This window comes from Sorex araneus, chromosome 9 (assembly GCF_027595985.1).
Source record: "Sorex araneus isolate mSorAra2 chromosome 9, mSorAra2.pri, whole genome shotgun sequence".
In the NCBI taxonomy this organism is placed as follows: Eukaryota; Metazoa; Chordata; class Mammalia; order Eulipotyphla; family Soricidae; genus Sorex; species Sorex araneus.
Genome location: NC_073310.1, coordinates 43,517,070 through 43,535,850, shown reverse-complemented (window position 1 = coordinate 43,535,850; position 18,781 = coordinate 43,517,070). Strand labels below are relative to the sequence as shown.

At 38.9% G+C, this 18,781-nt stretch overlaps 1 protein-coding gene across 1 annotated transcript in view; it reads left to right on the top strand.

Moving 5' to 3' along the window:
- DNAH14 (dynein axonemal heavy chain 14) overlaps nucleotides 1-18,781 on the top strand; it is a 311,036-nt gene that overhangs the window by 249,762 nt on the left and 42,493 nt on the right. The window contains 3 exon segments of the mRNA XM_055117878.1: nucleotides 9,735-9,950; nucleotides 12,192-12,274; nucleotides 17,609-17,765. Of these exon segments, the coding sequence (XP_054973853.1) occupies nucleotides 9,735-9,950; nucleotides 12,192-12,274; nucleotides 17,609-17,765 (456 nt within the window).

The following is an 18,781-nucleotide window of genomic DNA, read 5'->3' as shown; positions in this document are numbered from 1 at the left end:
GTGGTCTACAGGGATAGTTCAGTAAAACCCAAGAAAAGGTAAAGAGCCAAGCTAGTTCTTTTCTATATTAAAAGTGTAAAAAGGGTATAGAAAAATGTAAAAAGTGTAGAAAGTGCAAAAAGTAAAAATAAGTGTAAAAAATAAGTGTATAAAAGAGTGTAAAAAGTGTAAAAAGAGTACAGAAGCCTCTGTAAAGAGGCCATGCCTGGGGGCTGGAGTGATAGCACAGCGGGTAGGGCGTTTGCCTTGCACGCGGCCAACCCAGGTTCGATTCCCAGCATCCCATATGGTCCCCTGAGCACCACCAGGGGTAATTCCTGAATGCAGAGCCAGGAATAACCCCTGTGCATCGCCGGGTGTGACCCAAAAAGCAAAAAAAAAAAAAGAGTCCGAGAGCCTGAACCAGTTGCTTGGAATCATTCAAATCACCCTAGAGTACCTCAAGAAATAACAATGGAAAAATACTTACAGCTTCTTTTTTTTTTAATTAAATAAGCATAAGTGTTTTTTTGTAAAAACCATTAGAACTTACAGTTGATCCAAGGGTAAAAGAAGTATTCTATATTTCTGTGACCCAAAGATAATCATTATTATTTTGGATTTTTCCCTCCATTAATTTTTGTATATAATGATGCACAGATATTTATATGTCTTTGGAAAAAAAGTGACTTTGATACACAGACTTGTTCCAGCTAGCTTTTCAACAAATTAGTAATGAATTAAAGATGTCTTTTTCTTCATAAGGGAATAACAAAGCCCCAAAGGCAATAGAAATGAAGAGCAGAACTGTCCTTCAGTAGGGATCTTGCCCCTGGATTGGATGTGAGGGAAATAAATTAGGGAAGGGAACACTATAACAATGGAAGGGGAAAAATGCTTGCTTTGGAAACAGGCTGAGAGGCCGGAGGGAAACTGAGGACACTGGTCGGGGGAAGTGGGCACGTGCAAAGGGATTGGTGTTGGAACATTGCATTCCTGAAACTTAACCATGAATAACTTTGTAATTTGGTAATTCATGGTGCTCAGCGGGCCTGGTAGCCACTCCAGGGTTTACGTGACAAACCAGGTCAGGTGGTTGAATGCAAGGGCTGAGCGGTGGTGCAGTTCAGATCCTATAGTGCCAGGGACCTGCACGACTACCCCAGCGGTGAGTTGGGACCACTAGAGCTGCACTTGTTAATCATTATTGTAAGTGAACCTTATGTGATTTCCGTTGTGTGTTTGGGGGCCACACCCAGCAATGTGCAGGGGTTACTCCTGGCTCTACACTCAGCACTTACTCCTGGTGGTGCTTGCGGGGACCATATGGGGTGCCCAGAACCAAACCTAGGTTGGCTACATGCAAGGCAAATACCCTGCCCGCTGTACTATCTCTCTAGCCCTAGTTTCATTTTTTTTGCTATAGCTAAAGGTAAATGCTATGATTAATAACAAAGGAAGATTCTAAATTCTTATCAGGACCCTTGTTTAATCAACTATTTTAATCTTTTTTTCATATTCTAAAAAATAGTGGAAGATAGGAAAGTATATGTAAGTGATCAACATTTTTTTGCTTTTTTGGATTTGTGTATGCAAGTATGTAATCTTCCATATCCTTTGTCTATAAATAATATGTATGCACTTATGTATTTGAAAAACTTTAAAAACAGTTGTTTCAATTTTTGCATTTCTTTGTTTCTTAAAAAAAGGAAGAAAATTATAATATTCACCTCATCGGTGTATTTATTTTAGTTATAATTTATATAATGTGGTTACAACAGCATTAATGTTTATAGATTTGGTGTATAAAGTCACTGTCTCCTCACCACCAATAAAGAACCCAAGACCCTCCACCATTCTCCTTATGAAACTTCTAGTCCAATTCTCCATTCCTCTTGCCACCTCCAGCACTATTTGGTAACATCAGTTTTATAGTCCAAGGCCAGTAGTTTGTCATTATTCAATATTATTCCCTTATTTTCTTTCTCTATGTTCCACATGTGAGTCAGAGCATCCAATATTTGTACTTCTCCCTCAGATTTCTTTTGCTTAAAATGACGCCCTTTACAGAAGTTGCAATCCAGGTTGCAGCAGACTGCAGACTTTTATTTTTTTCAGAGTTGCATAGTATTCCATTGTGTATATATACCACAGCTTCTTTATCCATTCATCTGTCACTGGACATTTGGTTTGTTTCTGTATCCTAATTATTGTACTAAGACTTCAATGAACATAGGTGGGTGTATATATGTGCATTTGCAGAGAGTCTCTTGCCCGAAGGCCTGGCTGTCTTCCCCAGGGACCCTCAGAGGGGATGGGCTCCAGCTTCCTTCCCCACACTGAGCAGAGCTCCCAGCAGCCGAGGACCACCGGAAGCTAGCTACAGCCATGCTGGAGGCCCCTCTCCACACGTTCGGACGGGCCTCATGCATGAAGGTACCAGCAGAGGAACCCAGGTGTGTGTAATCCCATCAACAGCCAACATCCAGAGAGAGACTTAAAAGCAAGCTCCCAGAAGATATCTTTAGCCTGCTTCTCCCTTTGGGAGAAACTGGCAGTCTTCTGAGAGTTTCCTGCCCACATGGGACAGCCTTGCAAGCTTCCCATGGTGTATTTATATGCAAAATCCAGTAACAAGCTGGATCTCATTCCCATGACCCTGAAGAGCCCCCAGTGCAACATTGTTGGGAGGGCCAAGTTCAGATGGACTCCTAAGATCTCAGGGAAAGGACGAAATGAGATGTTACTGGGCCCGCCCGAGAAATCGATGATTAACGGGCTATAGTGATCGTGATCGTGATGCACATACATAAATATATATATTTCAAATTGATTTTATTTTTGTAACTGGAGGTTGGGGTAGATGACAAGAAATGAAATCTTTAGGTCATATGAGAATTCTTACCTTTTTGAGGAATCTCCATAGAGGCTGAGTCAGAAGACATTCTCATTAACAGTGAATAAGGTTTTATTTTTTTTCTCACAACCCTACTAACACTGTGCCAGGTAAGAGAAGAAAGAAGTTTAAATGATAAAGATAATTTAAGAACTACATGGAACAGTATGAGGAGGAACAATATTCATATAATTGAAATTTAAGAAGAAGAGAGAAAGGACCTGGGGTCTTATTTGAAGCATAACAGCCAAGAAAAGTATGAAAAAAAAGTTAAACACCCAAATCCAGGAAATACAAAGGGTCCAAACAAATAGACCTAAACAGGGGCTGGAGCAATAGCACAGCAAGAAGGGTGCTTACCTAGTATGCAGTAGACCCAGATTTGATCCCCAGAATCCATAAGCACAACCAGGACTAATTTCTGAGTGCAGAGCCAGGAAAAAAACCCTGTGCACCACCAGATGTGTTGCCCCCACATTCCCTCAAAAATCCCCAAACCAAAATAAAATGGTAAAAATCAAACAAAGAGAGAATCCTTAAAGCAAGAAAAAAAGGGAGGAGGCAAAACCTCAAATATTAGGTAACACGCCCCCTCCCCCCAACACACACCTCCCTGCAAACCCACACACTATCAGCAGTTTCTCTACAGAAATTCTTTATACCGTGGGGGAGTTTGATATGTACAAAGTGCTGAATGGAGAAGCCTGCCCAGCAAGAGTACACTAGCGGCGAGTTTGGCATTCAGATTTGGAAGATGATAAAAAGCCCTTTGAAGAAACAATGAAGAATTTGTTACTACTATTACCAGTCCTCAAAAAAATACTTAAAAGAAATTCTCTAATAAGGAAACAAAATACAGCCTGAAAGTAACAAGCTATCTAAAATCATGAACGCTTAATGCATGAGAAAAGAATGATAATAAAGCAATAATTATTGAACATAAGAATAACATTTCAAGTATAGTGATTCTTTCCTTACTATTTCCATTCTGTTGTATTTTAATTTTTTATTTCTCAGTGTTATCTTTGATTATTTAAAAGCAAACCTTATTTCTTTTTTTCTAAGATTTCACATATATTCACGTACCCACATATTTTCCATTTTGTCACTGAATGTAGTTATAATGGATGTTTGATATTACTTTGCTCAATTCAACATCTGGTTCAAGTCAGTGTTGTCTATATTGATTTTCATTTGAGAATGAGTCATACTGTCCCAATTCTTATTTTGTTGCATATTTTTGGATTGCACTCAAGATATTTTATATATTCTATATTTATTCTGAATCTTTAGATTCTATTTTATTCTTCTGTGGGGGAAAAAGTCAAAATTATTTATTTATTTTAAGATTTTTTAAGTCAGTTACTCTTACACTGAAAAGTCTGCTTCTTGAGTAACAGCTCAGATTTCTGCTAAGTTATTTTGTCCTTCACAAGGGTTCTCCACCTGTGCATGTGTAATTTAGTGAGTAACAAGATATTTAGGCATATTTTATGCATAAGATTTGTTATGCCCTTCACACCACCCTTGCCTCCTAAGTCTCTAGTTACAGAAGTATGATCTAAAGTTTTCCATTGCTTTAGCTGTCTCAAATTTTTTTCAAATTTGTAAAGGCTAAGATTTCAAGTTTTCATTTAGAAATTTTGCCAATCTATGTGCTGTGTCTTGCCATCAACTAGAAACTAAAGTGAAAACCAAAATATGCCTGTGTTTAGTAGTCCAGAACCAAAGAGATAATACAGCAGGTAAGGCACTTGCCTTATGTATGGCCAACTGAGGTTCAATCCCACAAGTCTGCCAGTATCGATCCTTGAGTGCTAAGCAAGGGGATATGAGGTGGGAAGGGTGCATTAAGAACCTAGAGAGAGTGGTGTAGGGAGACTGGGACACTGGTGGTACATGTGATGCAGTTACATTAAATGCAGAGGTGCCATAACTTAACATAATGTTGTAAAATATAAGCACTGGCACAATTATAAACCATGTTACCTCAGTAATAATAAACTAAAGTAAATATACCTGCATTTCTGTGTCTCCCAATGCCTTTAGATAGTTGTAGTTTCTGTTTTTGTTTTTTCCTTCCCGGCCCCCTGGTTTATGGGCTGGAGTGATAGCACAGCCAGTAGGGCGTTTGCCTTGAATGTGACTGACCAGGTTCGATTCTTCCATCCCTCTCGGAGAACCCAGCAAGCTACCGAGAGTATCCCACCCGCACTGTAGAGCCTGGCAAGCTACCCGTGGCATATTAGAGATGCCGAAAACAGTAACAACAAGCCTCACAATGGAGATGTTAGTGGTGCCCACTCAAGCAAATCGATGAACAATGAGACTACAGTGCTACAGTGCAGTTTTTTCAGTTTATAGTTATATGCAGTGATGGTGTAATATAAACATTTCTCCACATAAGTGGCACTCTATTTAAATACAAATTTCTTATAATAACATACAAGGACTATGAGAATCTGACTCTTGTACATCTTCCATATCACGTCTTGTTCCATTCTTCCATTGAGCCTACCAACTACTCTAGCTTCCCATAAATATTCCAGAGTTTTAGAAACTTTTTTTCTGGATATTTTAATTTTTTACTTTAATGTAGACAAATACCACAACTGTCGATACAATTCTAGAGTGGAAATTAATTAGAGAACAAAGCTCCAATATTAAAATCAATAAATATTTTTTAAAGTTTCTATCTCATCACAGGGTTGTTGAGTATTTACTAAGGGATTCAGAGCAATAGTACAGAGGGTAGAATGTTTACGTTGCACGAGGCTGACCTGGGTTTGATCCCTGCATCTCATATGATCTCCTGAGTACTGACAGGAGTAATTTCTGAGTGCAGAGCCAGAAGCATCATAGGTATGGCCCCAAAAAGAGGGTTTTTTAAATTTTTTTTAAAAGAATTTACTAAGCTGTTTGTTGCAAGTTGAACCTTCTATGTTATTGTTTTTGTTTTTGTTTTTTAAATGCATCACTGTGAGATAAACCACTATAAAACTTTTATGATTGTGTTTCAGTCATACAATATTCCAACACTCATCCCGCCACCAGTGTACATTTCCCATCACCAATGTCCTCAGTTTCCCTTTCACCATCCTCCACAACCCCCGAGCCTAGCTCACTCGCTCACTCTCTCTCGCTCTCACACACTCTCTCTCTCCCTCTCTCTGTGTCTCTGTCTCTGTCTCTGTCTCTCTCCCGCCCCCAGCCCCCTCTCCTATTGTACATTATGGTTTGCAATACAGTACTAAGAGGTCACCGTGTTTGTGAAGAGGGCTCAGTGTTTTTATTGGGAAGACACAGCTGGAGAAGTACACTGGGTGGCAGCTTTGGGGTATGGATATGACTGCCCGGGCTTCACAGGGAGATGAGGGGAAGTAGCTCATCCTGAGTCCAAGAAAGCCTGGAGATTTCAGTTACAAAACCCTCGTACCTAAATATTCAGCAGGTTAATGTCCTGATGATGTTCGTTCTGGCTGTAAACACGGCAGCAGTTTTGGACTGTGGGAGCAAGCAGCTGCCAGGGGCTCTGTTTGGGCAGCACTGGGCAAACTCCCCCGCCGCCCCCCAGCCCTGATGTGCCCCGGGTTGTTCAGCTATACTCGGGTTTGAGAAGATTTACTGTATCTTTTTGATCTCTTTAGAGATTGCTGTATGGGTTTCTGGAGCAAGGCTGACAAATGAGTTTGTATGGAAGCGCTAGAGTTGGTTTGTGGGTGTGGCTCCCACAAACCTAATTTTGGCGGTTCAGCTTCTCAGGAATCTTGGCCCTGAGTTATTGGAGTCCAGCCAGAGGCAAAACAGCAACTCTGGGGTGTCAGGAAGCTGGAGGGCACCACCAGGCTGCTGATGCTCTCACCCAGTGGATCCAGGTTGCCCTTCAGGTGGCACTGTGCCCTGCGCCACAGTGGTGGCACAGCTGTAGCCCCCACCCAGACCAAGATCAGGGCCAGAGCGGCTCCCACTAGTCCAGCAGAACCTGATCAGCGGGGCACTGGCCCCTGTTTTCAGGTTCATCTCCAGGCTGTTGGATCACAGGGATATATCCCTCCAAAATATGCTGCTGAAACAATAGCACAGCGGGTAGAGAGTTTGCCTTGCACGCAGCTCATCCAGGTTCGATTCCCAGCATCCCATATGGTCCCCCGAGCACCAGCAGAAGTAATTCCTAAGTGCAAAGTCAGGAGTAACCCCTGTGCATCGCTGGGTGTGACTAAAAAATAAATAAATAAATAAATAAATAAAAATAGAATAAAATATTTTTTTAAATATATGCTGCTGAGACAGCAGCAGCACCCGCTGACCATGGGGAGCAGTGACAGTGGGTCTGGGGCCTCCCACGCTGGCCCCCCATGTGGGAACCCTGGGGCTGTGCTCCACCTGGTGTCAGGATGGCCCCAAAGAGCACCAGCACTGTTCATTCATGCAGATATTCTGGGGCCATGCGGCCTGCTGCCCTTAGCACCGAGAGCTGCCAGTGCCCGTGGCTGGCGGCCACCATCTCCATGAGTCCCACTTCGGGCTATTGCTTTGTGGTGGACACCAGCTTGGCTTGTTTGTTTGACTGTCTGTTTATTTTTTAATGTAGGAGTACTGATATTTATTCAGCCATTGATTAAGCTGGTTGAATTGGGCATGAACTCCGCATTATTTTTTTCTTTAATTTTCTCAATTGAATATCCGTGAGACAGATCATTACAGAGATGTTCATAATTGGGTTTTAGGCATACAATGATCCAGCAACCAAGCTGCTTTCAAAAGACACTCTCGGGGCTGGAACGATAGTACAGCAGGTATGGCGTTTGCCTTGCACGCAGCCAACCTGGGTTTGATTCCCAGCATCCCATATGGTCCCCCAGCACCACCAGGAGGAATTCCTGACTGCATGAGCCAGGAGTAACCCCTGTGCATCGCCGGGTGTGACCCAAAAAGAAAAAAAAAGACATTCTTTTTGAGAGAGAATATTTAAGGGACACTTAGATTCATTCAAGCAGAAATGTTGTGAACCCTTCAGCCCGCTGTTCGGAGCACTGAGAGCTGTGATCGCTCCCCCAGCTCTGGCACCTGCAGCCAAGCCACCGCCATCTTCCCCTGGCGTTACTGTTTTTGTTTGTTGAGTTTAGGTGGCTTCTTTGCTACTTTCCTGTGTAATTTGGCGTGTCTCTACTGGAATTTCAGGATTGAGGAATTAGGAGGTGTCTAGGCCCCTGTATGGGTTCAATCCCTGGCATATGCAGCTGTGTGGTCCAGCGACTGCAGGATCTCAAGAAGACACCTGACTTCTCAACCTTGGCCCTGGGGCACCTGAAATGATTCACAGTTTGGCATCTCCACAGAAAATATTTGTGAAGTGGGGGAGTTGAGCCCTTGGTGTGGCTACGGCCATGGGATATGGGTGCAACTGTTGGTACTCAGCCCAGGGTTTCCAGCCCCAGGGACCAATGTTTCCATGAATTTTAGTGCTTAGCTTGCATCTCCTTGAAGATTTAGTCATGAATCCATAGAACAGAGCTGGTAGGTGAGTCAACATCTTACCTGAATTTTTTTTTCATCTGGTATTTTTTATTCTATCTCTTCACTTACATGATATTTTATTTTTATTAAATCGTCCGGAACCTAAGAGATAGTACAGCAGGTAAGGCACTTGCCTTGTATATGGTTGAACCTTGGTTCAATCCCCCGAGCCCGACAGTAGAGATCCTTGAGTGCATAACCTTAAGCACGGGGGTGAGGGTTGGGAAGGATGCAATAAGAAGGTACCTAGAGACTGTGGTGGAGGGAGACTGGCATTCTGCTGGTGCACGTGATGCAGTTGCATTATATGCTTAAGACATTAAGACTAGTGAAAATGATAATACCTTGATTTTAGAGAAATATGACTACAGCTTCCATATGATCTGCAATCCCACATTTGGTTGCCTATTCAAAAGAACTGAAAACAGAATATTTGAGACACATTTGCACATTTTGTTCTTAGCACTGTTCACAACAGTCAATAGACAGACACAATCCAGATGTCCATCAATACATAAAAGAATAAATAAAATGTGGTACATATAGCCAATGAAATATTCAGGCTTCAAAAGAAAGGAAATCCTGTCACATGGTACATCGTGGATGAAACTTGAGGACATTGTGTAAAAAGGAAAAATAAACTAGTCACAAAAATACAAATACTGTATGGCTCTACCTGTTGAGGTATCTAAGGAAATTCATAAAACCTGGAAGTAGAATGGCGATTACCAGGAGTGGAGGATGTGGTTAAGGAGAATGGTTAGTTGAAGTTGTTTCATGGATTCGACATTCGAATTTGTACAAAAATTTCTGACATTTATGCATGAAACCCTATTATTAGCAGTACTGTAAATCACAATGACTAAAGTTAAATAAATTTTAAAAAACTTCGTGGTGATCTACTTCACAACTGTATGAATATACTTTACATTACTGAATTTTACATATTGCTTCAGTGTGGGCAGGCAATTTCCTTCAGTAGGACATTTGTTTTGCACTAAGGGATTTCACAAGCTTGGTCCCTGGCATCCCACACAGTCCCCCAAGTAACACAAGGAGTAATTCCTGAGCACAGAGCCAGGAGTAACCTATGAGCACCACCAAGTGTTGCCCAAAAAACTACAACAAAAATGATTAAAGTTGTAAAATCTTTGTCATGTATTCTTACCACACACACACACACACACACACACACACACACACACACAAGCCTTTTATGTAACCAATTTTTATGTAACAAGTTTTTTTCTCAACAAATATGGTTCAAGCATCTACTTTGTAATAATTAAGTAAAAGATAAGGGTTATATCTCTTTTGATGTCATCATTTCCCTTTCTTTTAGATGTATATGAAGTCTTTACACAAACCTCTCTCCCATGGCTATCAACTTACAAGTGGAAGCAATGCCAGTATGTCGCTAGTAAACTAAAATCATTTTCTGATTTATGCAAATCTCTTTTATCAAATGCACCACAATGGAATACTTTTTATAACAGTAAAGATGTTTATTCTCTGATGAGCATATCTTTCTTGGAAGAAAGTAGTTCGGAGGAGTCAGGTAAGGGAGCACTCAAAACTTTTACCTTTGTTAGTTATATGTGTAACTAGATTATTAATTATGAAGGTAGTAAGTATTTACAACAAATGAAAGGGAAAAGTATAACTATTCTGTAACCACATCTGTTATTTTATGTAACAACTATTGTTTCATGTTAACCATGTCTTATATATTGATTATAAGGATCATTGTTAATGAAATGCTCTAATGAGAAGTCAAAACTTCACAGTGATGAAATTATCCCACACACTATAGTTTTATTATACCACATTAATTTTGACATTCAATCTAAATAGCCAACATATACAATAGGTCTGTGCCTCATCTAACAGAAATGCATTTAAATGTGTATATGATATGGTTTTAAATTACAGAGCAAATAGAACTTACTTTACATGACTTGCTGTTTTCAGCACATCTTTTCCTTTGGATTTTTTCCTCTTAGAGAATTCCTCCTCCCTTCTCTCTGCCATCCACCCACATCATTTGAACTCAGGATGCAATTTAATTTGTTTCCTTCAACTTGTTTCTCCATTTACTTTCATATTTTTGCTGCAATCGTATTATGTAATAAAATAAACATATTATATATTACCTTTGATTTTTAATAGGACAGACATCCAAGATAGGAATTGCTATGTCAAAAGTATTGTTTTTGTGTGAATAGTTGCTTCCAGTTTGCTTCTCTTAAAATCCATGGTAACTTCCATTTCACAAACAATACATGCCTCCCCTTTCTAACAGCAGCATTCATTCCAACTTTTGCCAATCTAAAATTTTTTAAGGACGTTAATTTTAATTTCCCAGACTTCTAGCAAATTTAGATATCTGTGACCATTTGAATTTGCCAACTCATATACGCTGCTGGTTTTCTACTGAACTCTTTACTCTTTTTAGTAGAACCTGATTTATGTAAAAATAATCAGTTTTATGTTTTTACAACCTATGGGCCAGAGAGATAGTATAACATATAGGGTGCTTCCATTGCACTCAGCCAAACGATATTCAATTCTGGCAACACATACGGTCCCCTGAGCACAACCAGGAGTGATCCCTCAGGATAGAGCCAGGAGTAATCCCTGAGCACCGCTGAGTGTGGCCCAAATTTTTTTAAATAATAAATTAAAATTAAAATATCAATCTTTTCATTTATATTTTTTAATTTGTCATTGTCTACCAGATTTGTCCATGGCAAGAATAAGTATAAATGTTTTAATATTTGTCCAGAAAATTTTATCTATTTTTTTCCAAGTTCTGATTAAGAAGTTATTCTCCCCTACATTTTTCTGTCTGGATCATTATTGCTTTGTCTTGGACTCGTTACGTACTATGCTGTAAGATGAGTCAATATCTTATGTTAACAATCTTTACTGCCCTTTTCTGCAAAGTGGACATCTTTTCATTTCGCAGCATCTTCCAGTCTATCAATTTGTAACTAGAGGTGTCAAGGTCCTTCTTAAGATCAACAAACCTAGTTCAACAATACTAAGAAAGTTGTATTTATAATCTAAGTTTGTACTAAAGGTTAGACATTGGGGAAGTATCATATATGGAAGTAAATTGAAGTGATAGCCATGCTGAAATGATAGCTATCATTTCAGGACACTAGGACACTTCCTACTCACCAATTTTTCTTTCTAATATCAGTTATAGGTACATTATGAATAATAATCTCTCCCTCTTGGGTTATCAGTATAGAGACATCAGAAAAATATCACATAACCAGAAGCAAGTTATCAAATATTCAGTCTGGGCTGGAGTGATAGCACAGCGGGTAGGGCATTTGCCTTGCAAGCAGCTCATCCGGGTTCGATTCCCAGCATCCCATATGGTCCCCTGAGCACCACCAGGGGTAATTCCTGAGTGCAGAGCCAGGAGTGACCCCTGAGCATTGCTGGGTGTGACCCAAAAAGCAAAAAAATAAATTAATTAATTAATAAAATATTCAGTCTGACCCCCCCAGCTTCTCTTTCATGTCCTTTAATTGTCTCATATTTTGCACTATCCATTAATCTCTTTATGAGAGCCAAGCTGAAACTTAAACTTACTGTATGAACTTGCCTCTTGAAATACAAATGGTAGCTTAAATCCTATAGGAATAAAACTTTAATTTGAAACAAAGTTAGGCATGTTAAAATAGCCACAAATTCCATAACAACAACAACAACAACAAAACTTCACTGGAGTACCTATCTTTTAGTTACTTAAATATCTGATAATCTTAGTTTCTTTTTTATCTAGTTGAACTCTCTGGAAATGAAGATATGCATGCACCTGTAAATTTTCCCTGGGAAAATCTTACTTCATTTCAAAAACTTATTTTGGTAAGTTATGTCATAAGAAAATGTTAATATTAGAAACGCTTTGAGCACTTAACTCACTTACTTAAACTCTTCTAATCTAAAAACCTAACAAGCAAAATAGAATTTTTCCCCCTAGCAAACCTTTAACAAGCATTAATATACTAAGAGGTTCACTTACATTTCATCTCAATGTTTCTTTTGTGTGGAAAGACTCCAATTACAGTAACGCTAACTCCCTGGAGTGAAGGAAGGGCTTTTCAAACAGGTAAAAGAGAGATGAGTGCTTGGATCAGCCCCTCCCTCCCTATCCCTTTTAGATCTGCTTCCCTGCGTAAAAGCACACGCTGTTTTCTGAGAAGCACACTTCTCCAGCTCTGAAGGACAGAAACAGACTCCGGCTCCATGGCTGAGACCAATAGCTGCCAAACATGACTTGTGAAAGTCCAGGTTCCAAATCAGGAACACATACACCTAAACCACAGCCACTGTGTTGATCTTTCTTGCAAAGGTGCCGGTTTGCTTGCTCCTTCTGCTTCTGGCGGGGCAGTGGGAGACATTGGGGGACTGATGGGTTAGAGATGACAACGAACTTCACTCTGAGCCCCCTAAAACAACAGAAGCTTAGCATGTGCTAAACGTTTTACATACATATTTTATTTAATCCTCAAAATTATCTTAGGAAATAAGTATGAATTTCTCATTCCCATTTTTTTCATTTGTTCAGATATAGTTTTATTATTTTCATTAGTATCATAGATCAAGTGGGCATTTTCAGAAGCAAATAAAAGGAAGTAAGGTATTTTTTCTTCCATATACCATCATTCTATTAAAAATCATCTGGTCTTGCTTTCCTAATTACGTTAAAAATTTTGTGATAAGTATGTTCTGGTATCTCTTACAAGATAACAAATTTCTTGAAGAAAACAAATTTTGTAAGGGCAATTAGTATATTTAATATAGATAAATTATTTTCTTTTTTTTAAATTTTTTTATTGAGTCACCATGTGGAAAGTTACAAAGTTTTCAGGTTTAAATCTCAGTTATACAATGCTCGAATACCCATCCCTTCACCAGTGCACATATTCCACCACCAAGAATCCCAGTATAGCTCCACCCCGCACCCCCACACCCCTAACCCCCCAAGCCCCTAGCCTCCCAACCCTCAGCACCCCCCCGGCTGTGTAACTAATAAATTTCACTTTACTTTCACTTTGATTGCATACAATATTTCAACAAAACTCACTATTATTGTTTGGAGAGTCTCTCCCCTAAAGTCAGACCTGCTGAAAAGGAAGCATTAGATAATTTGTTTTCCATTGCTGAGGATGAAGAGGTATGAGGTCGAGTGACCACACTTAGGGGCCTCTCGGCTTTGGGTTTCTGTATTTTAATATTTTAGTAACTAAGTCCAGAGAGATATCTGCCAGAAGTTGCATCGTTGCCAACTTGTACTTATTCCCATTTTATATATTTTTGTTTGGTTTTGGCTTTTTGTTTTCATTTTTTTTCCGTTTCTTTCTTGGCAGGAAGTAAGGACTTCCCAAGAGGTGCTGAAGGAGCCCCAGGAATACTCAAGGGGATTCTCAGCCAGTGTGGCAAGGGCCAGTACCCAAGGGGACCAGTCAGGCTACCCGGGCAGTACTAAAAGCCCCATATCAGCACCGCGGGGTATCAAACAGGGATCTGGCACATGTAAAGCATGTGCTGTTAACCGTGTACTGTCTCCCTGTCCTAGTTTCCCCATTTTATACACTACAAACCAGCACTGAACCACTATTAAAATTCTCAAGTCTTGTTTTTATTTATTTATTTAGGCACTTTGGGTCACACCCAGCGCTGCACAGGGGTTACTCCTGGCTCATTCACTCAGGAATTACTCTTGGCAGTACTCGGGGGACCATATGGGATGCTGGGACTCGAACAAGCCCTACCGCTTGCTATTGCTCCAGCCCCCTCAAGTTGTTGTTTTTAGTACCAATGATGCTATCTTACTCCTCTTCAAAGTCGACCAACCTAAATTCATCCTTGTGAGCTTAAAAACAATCTTTTTTTCATTTTTATATTTACCCCACAAGTTTAGCAAGGGGAAAACTCTTCTTTTCATTACCTTCTTTTTGTTTGTTTTTTGTTTTGAGGCTACACTTGGTGGTCTCAAGGGTTACTCTTGGCTCTGCACTCAGGAATCACTCCTGGTGGGTTCAAAGGATTATATGGGATGCTGGGGATTGAATTTGGGTTGGCCACATGCAAGACAAGAGCCCTGACCACTATACAATCTCTCTGGCCCCCTCATTACATTCTTAACAAACGTCTTAACAAACAGTCAGACTCTTTTATTTCTACCTTAAATATTACTTTGTAAATGCTTCAAAATTCATCTGGGAGAAGGGGAAGTGTATCAGACTTAAAGACATGTTTTTATTTGGCCTGCAATTTTGTCTGGTGTCTTTTCAATGTTTCAAACAAATGCACTTGGAGCTATAGAGGGACCTATAGAGATTTTCTTATAAGATATTGAAAGTTACACTTTTCACATACAAAAGAACAATTTTTCTTCTCTCTAACCCACTTACTAATTTATCTATAGACAGATTGATAACCCTACTCTATATGTAAGTTAATAGTTCACATAGTCATAACACAAAAAAATTACATTTCAACTGAGAGTATCCCGCCCGCATGGCCAGCCTGGCAAGCTACCCGTGGCATATTCAATATGCCAAAAACAGTAACAACAAGTCTCACAATGGAGACATTACTAGTGCCCGCTGGAGCAAATCGATGAACAACGAGACGAGTGCCACAGTACCTAACATGTAAATAATGGGCAAGCTGTTTAGCTTAAGTCTATTTATACGGAAAAAAGGAATAGATGCTTATATGTTTACAGAATATGTCTAGAAGGAGTCACAAGAAACAATAGTGATTTGATTACCTCGAAGTAGAATCTTCTTGGGGCTGGAGCGATAGCACAGCAGGTGGGGCATTTGCCTTGCATGTGGCCGACATCCCGAGCATTCCATATGTTCTCCTGAGCACCGCCAGGAGTAATTCCTGAGTGCAGAGCCAGGATTAACCCCTGTGCATCTCCGGGTGTGACAAGTAGAATATTCGTCTTTAAATTCAGACTTTTTTGTGTGTTATACAGTTTAACAATAGATCTACTAGGTTTAGACACACATACAGTATTACTATCCCCACAAAAGTTCTAGGTGATTTTAGTTTATGAACTGAAAACATTTTAAGTATAGGGTTTCTGTTTTCCAAACTCACAGCCAAAGACATCAGATAAAGTGTTGAGTGGTCATGTAGGGAAACTTATTTAAAATGTTTGAAAGTGGATCTGATCTAAGAATCAGAAACAAAAATTGTAACATAATATATTAAGTTGCACTGTAGCACTGTAACACTGTCTTCCCACTGTTCATCTGATTTGCTTAGATGGGCACTAGTAACGTCTCCATTGTGAGACTTGTTACTGTTTTTGGCATATCGAATATGCCACTGGTAGTTTGCCAGGTTCTGCCGTTCGGACGGGATACTCTCAGTAGTTTGCTGGGCTCTTTGAGAGGAACGGAGGAATCAAACCCAGGTTGGCCGAGTGCAAAGCAAACCCCTTACCCACTGTGTTATCACTCCAGTATATTCAGATTTCCTGGAAAAGGGTAAATCACAGGGCTCACTGAAGCAAGAACTTTCCCTAGAACTTTCTCATGTTCAAAAATCATGAACAAAATACTAGCAAACTGAATTCAACAATACATTAAAACATTTATATATCGGGGCTGGAGTGATAGCACAGTGGGTAGGGCATTTGCCTTGCACACGACCAACCCAGGTTCGATTCCCGGCATCCCATATGGTCCCCTGAGCACCACCAGGAGTAATTCCTGAATGCGTGAGCCAGGATTAACACCTGTGCAAAGCCCGGTGTGACAAAAAAAGAAAAATATTCATATATCATGTTCAAGTGGGATTTATATCAAGGATGCAAATGTATTTGTACATATGCAAATCAATAAATGTGAGAATCTACATTGACCAAAGAAAAGACAAAATTCTATGGTCATTTCAATTGGACTGAAAAGACTTTTGACAAGATTCAGTAAAGAATATGAGAATATGAATCACTATGTGTTAGTTTTTTCTTTTTTATGGAATAAATTTTTACTTAATTTTTAATTTTTTAATATATATTAATTTATTCAAAAGGAAACACAAAAGAAAAAACTGGTGTAATAATTAAATGTATTCTTAAAGGTAAAATTGCATTATTTTTTATTTTTTGACCTGAGAAAATGGCTGTTTTTTAGATCAGGCTAATAAATTCATGCAGGTACATGTGTTTTTGGTTTTATCTTAAATATTGGCATCATTGATTTTGAAATGGACAGAATTACAATGATTCATTTTAAAAAAGCACACAGTGATTTGCATAAAACATGTTCATGAAAATGTTTATTACCTCTGAAATTTGCAATGATTCTCTACCTGATACATCTCCAAAACCTTTTACCCCTTTATATATTTTTTGGACAGATATGTATTCAATTTGGTCATCGATTTTTCCCATTGCTCATCGATTTGCTTGAGCGGGCACCAGTAACGTCTCCATTGTGAGACTCGTTGTTACTATTTTTGGCATATTGAATAGGCCATGGGTAACTTGCCAGTCTCTGCTGTGTCGTCGGGATACTCTCTAGCTTGCCGGGTTCTCTGAGAGGGACGGAGGAATCAAATTGCTGAATAATACAAATATTGCACTATTTCTTTTCATTTTGTTAATCAAATAGTATTACTCCAGTTATGATGTTCTGGATTTTCATACCTCCAACAGCAAAAGGCTTTCTTTGTCTAGAAATAAATAGCAGAGCTGAAGAAACCCAGGAAAGGAGTCCCTTTAGGCAGAATCAGGGTTAATGATTTGAATTTTTACATCTCAAATGAGATTATCAGACAAAATGTGCCAGACCCATCTTTTACCATGGGTCACATTCCCTTGAGTGGTTTTAAAAATTACTTAGAGGAAGAGAGGGAGCGGTGGAGGGAGAGAAAAAGGAAGGAGGTTAGGAGGAACGTAGGGACGGAGGGAGGAAGGAGCCTGCCAAGAGACATGGGGGGGAGGGGATTGTTGGTGGGAGGGAAGCTGGGGACATTGATGGTGGGAAATGTACACTGGTGGAGGGATGGGTGTTGGAACATTGTATGACTGAAGTCCTGTCATGAATAGCTTTGTAACTGTTTCTCACGGTGATTCAATTTTTTTAAGTTTTTTAAATATAATAAAATATTTGAAAGACTGCAAAAATTAAAAATTAACTTACCTACAGCTACCTTCCATGTTTTTATTTTCAGATAAAAATTATTAAACCAGAATGTTTACAGAGTTCGGTGAGGCAATTTATAACTGAAAATCTTGAAAATAAATATCTTCACAGAACTGAAGTGAATTGGATAGAATGTTACAAAGAATCCAATGCCAGGACCCCATTGATAATTATTCACACCCATGGTAAGCTATCTATGATCAGTTAAAGTAATGAATATTCTTCCAAAGACGCAGATCAAAAGGTTCTTTGTCAGGTGAGGTCAGATTATCCCTTATTAAAGTACTTCCTTATTTAAGTTGTTTGGGGAAAGAACCTATCACAAAAAAATTTTTTTTAACTATTTTGTTTAGATATTGAGATTTATAATATTGTTACTCATTCTACTTACGGATACATCTTTCCAACATCACCCACCACCAGATGCTCTCTTTCCTTCACCAGTGTCCCAAGGACCTTTCCACCCCACCCACCCTCACCCGTATCATGTAAACTCAGTTCTATAGATAAAATTTTCATGCCTTTTTTTTAAATCTCAGATTTGGGACAGATCTCTCTTTATGTATATATATTTTTTAATTGTGGAGGTGAATAGAGCTAAACTCCTGGGATTCCACACAATTGTAAATCAATGATAAAGTGAAAAAAATTTCAAAACTATATTTTTTTACAGGGATGTAAGTTTTAAAGTATCATGAATAATTCTATGCTAATGAATTTTAATATTTATGTGAAACAGAAGGATCCTACAAATGTAAAATTTAGAAGAGTGAAGAGTTAAGAAAAATTTAAGGGGAGAATCTGAATAGGCCTATAATAATATAAAAGTGCATTTTATCCTAAGAAAGGGAATATTAGCTATATGTTAGAAAATATTGTTTTAATATTATACTTATATTTTAATATTATATTTTAATAAAATACTGCTTAAGTGTCTACATTAATAAGTAAAGGCTTGAAATAAAAATCTCTTAAGGATTAAAAAAACACCTTATCAGATACACAACATTCAATATAAATGAAATGTTAGTTCATTATTGTGAATATATAAAATCTCTTAGCAGGATAGGAATAAACAAGCCTTTTGTTTTGTTTTGTTTTGTTTTTATCTAGTAGACAGCAGCCATAAGCTCCATGAGTGACTACCATACTCAATGCCAAGTGCTGAGGAGTGCCTTTTTGATCTTATCTTTGATCTTTT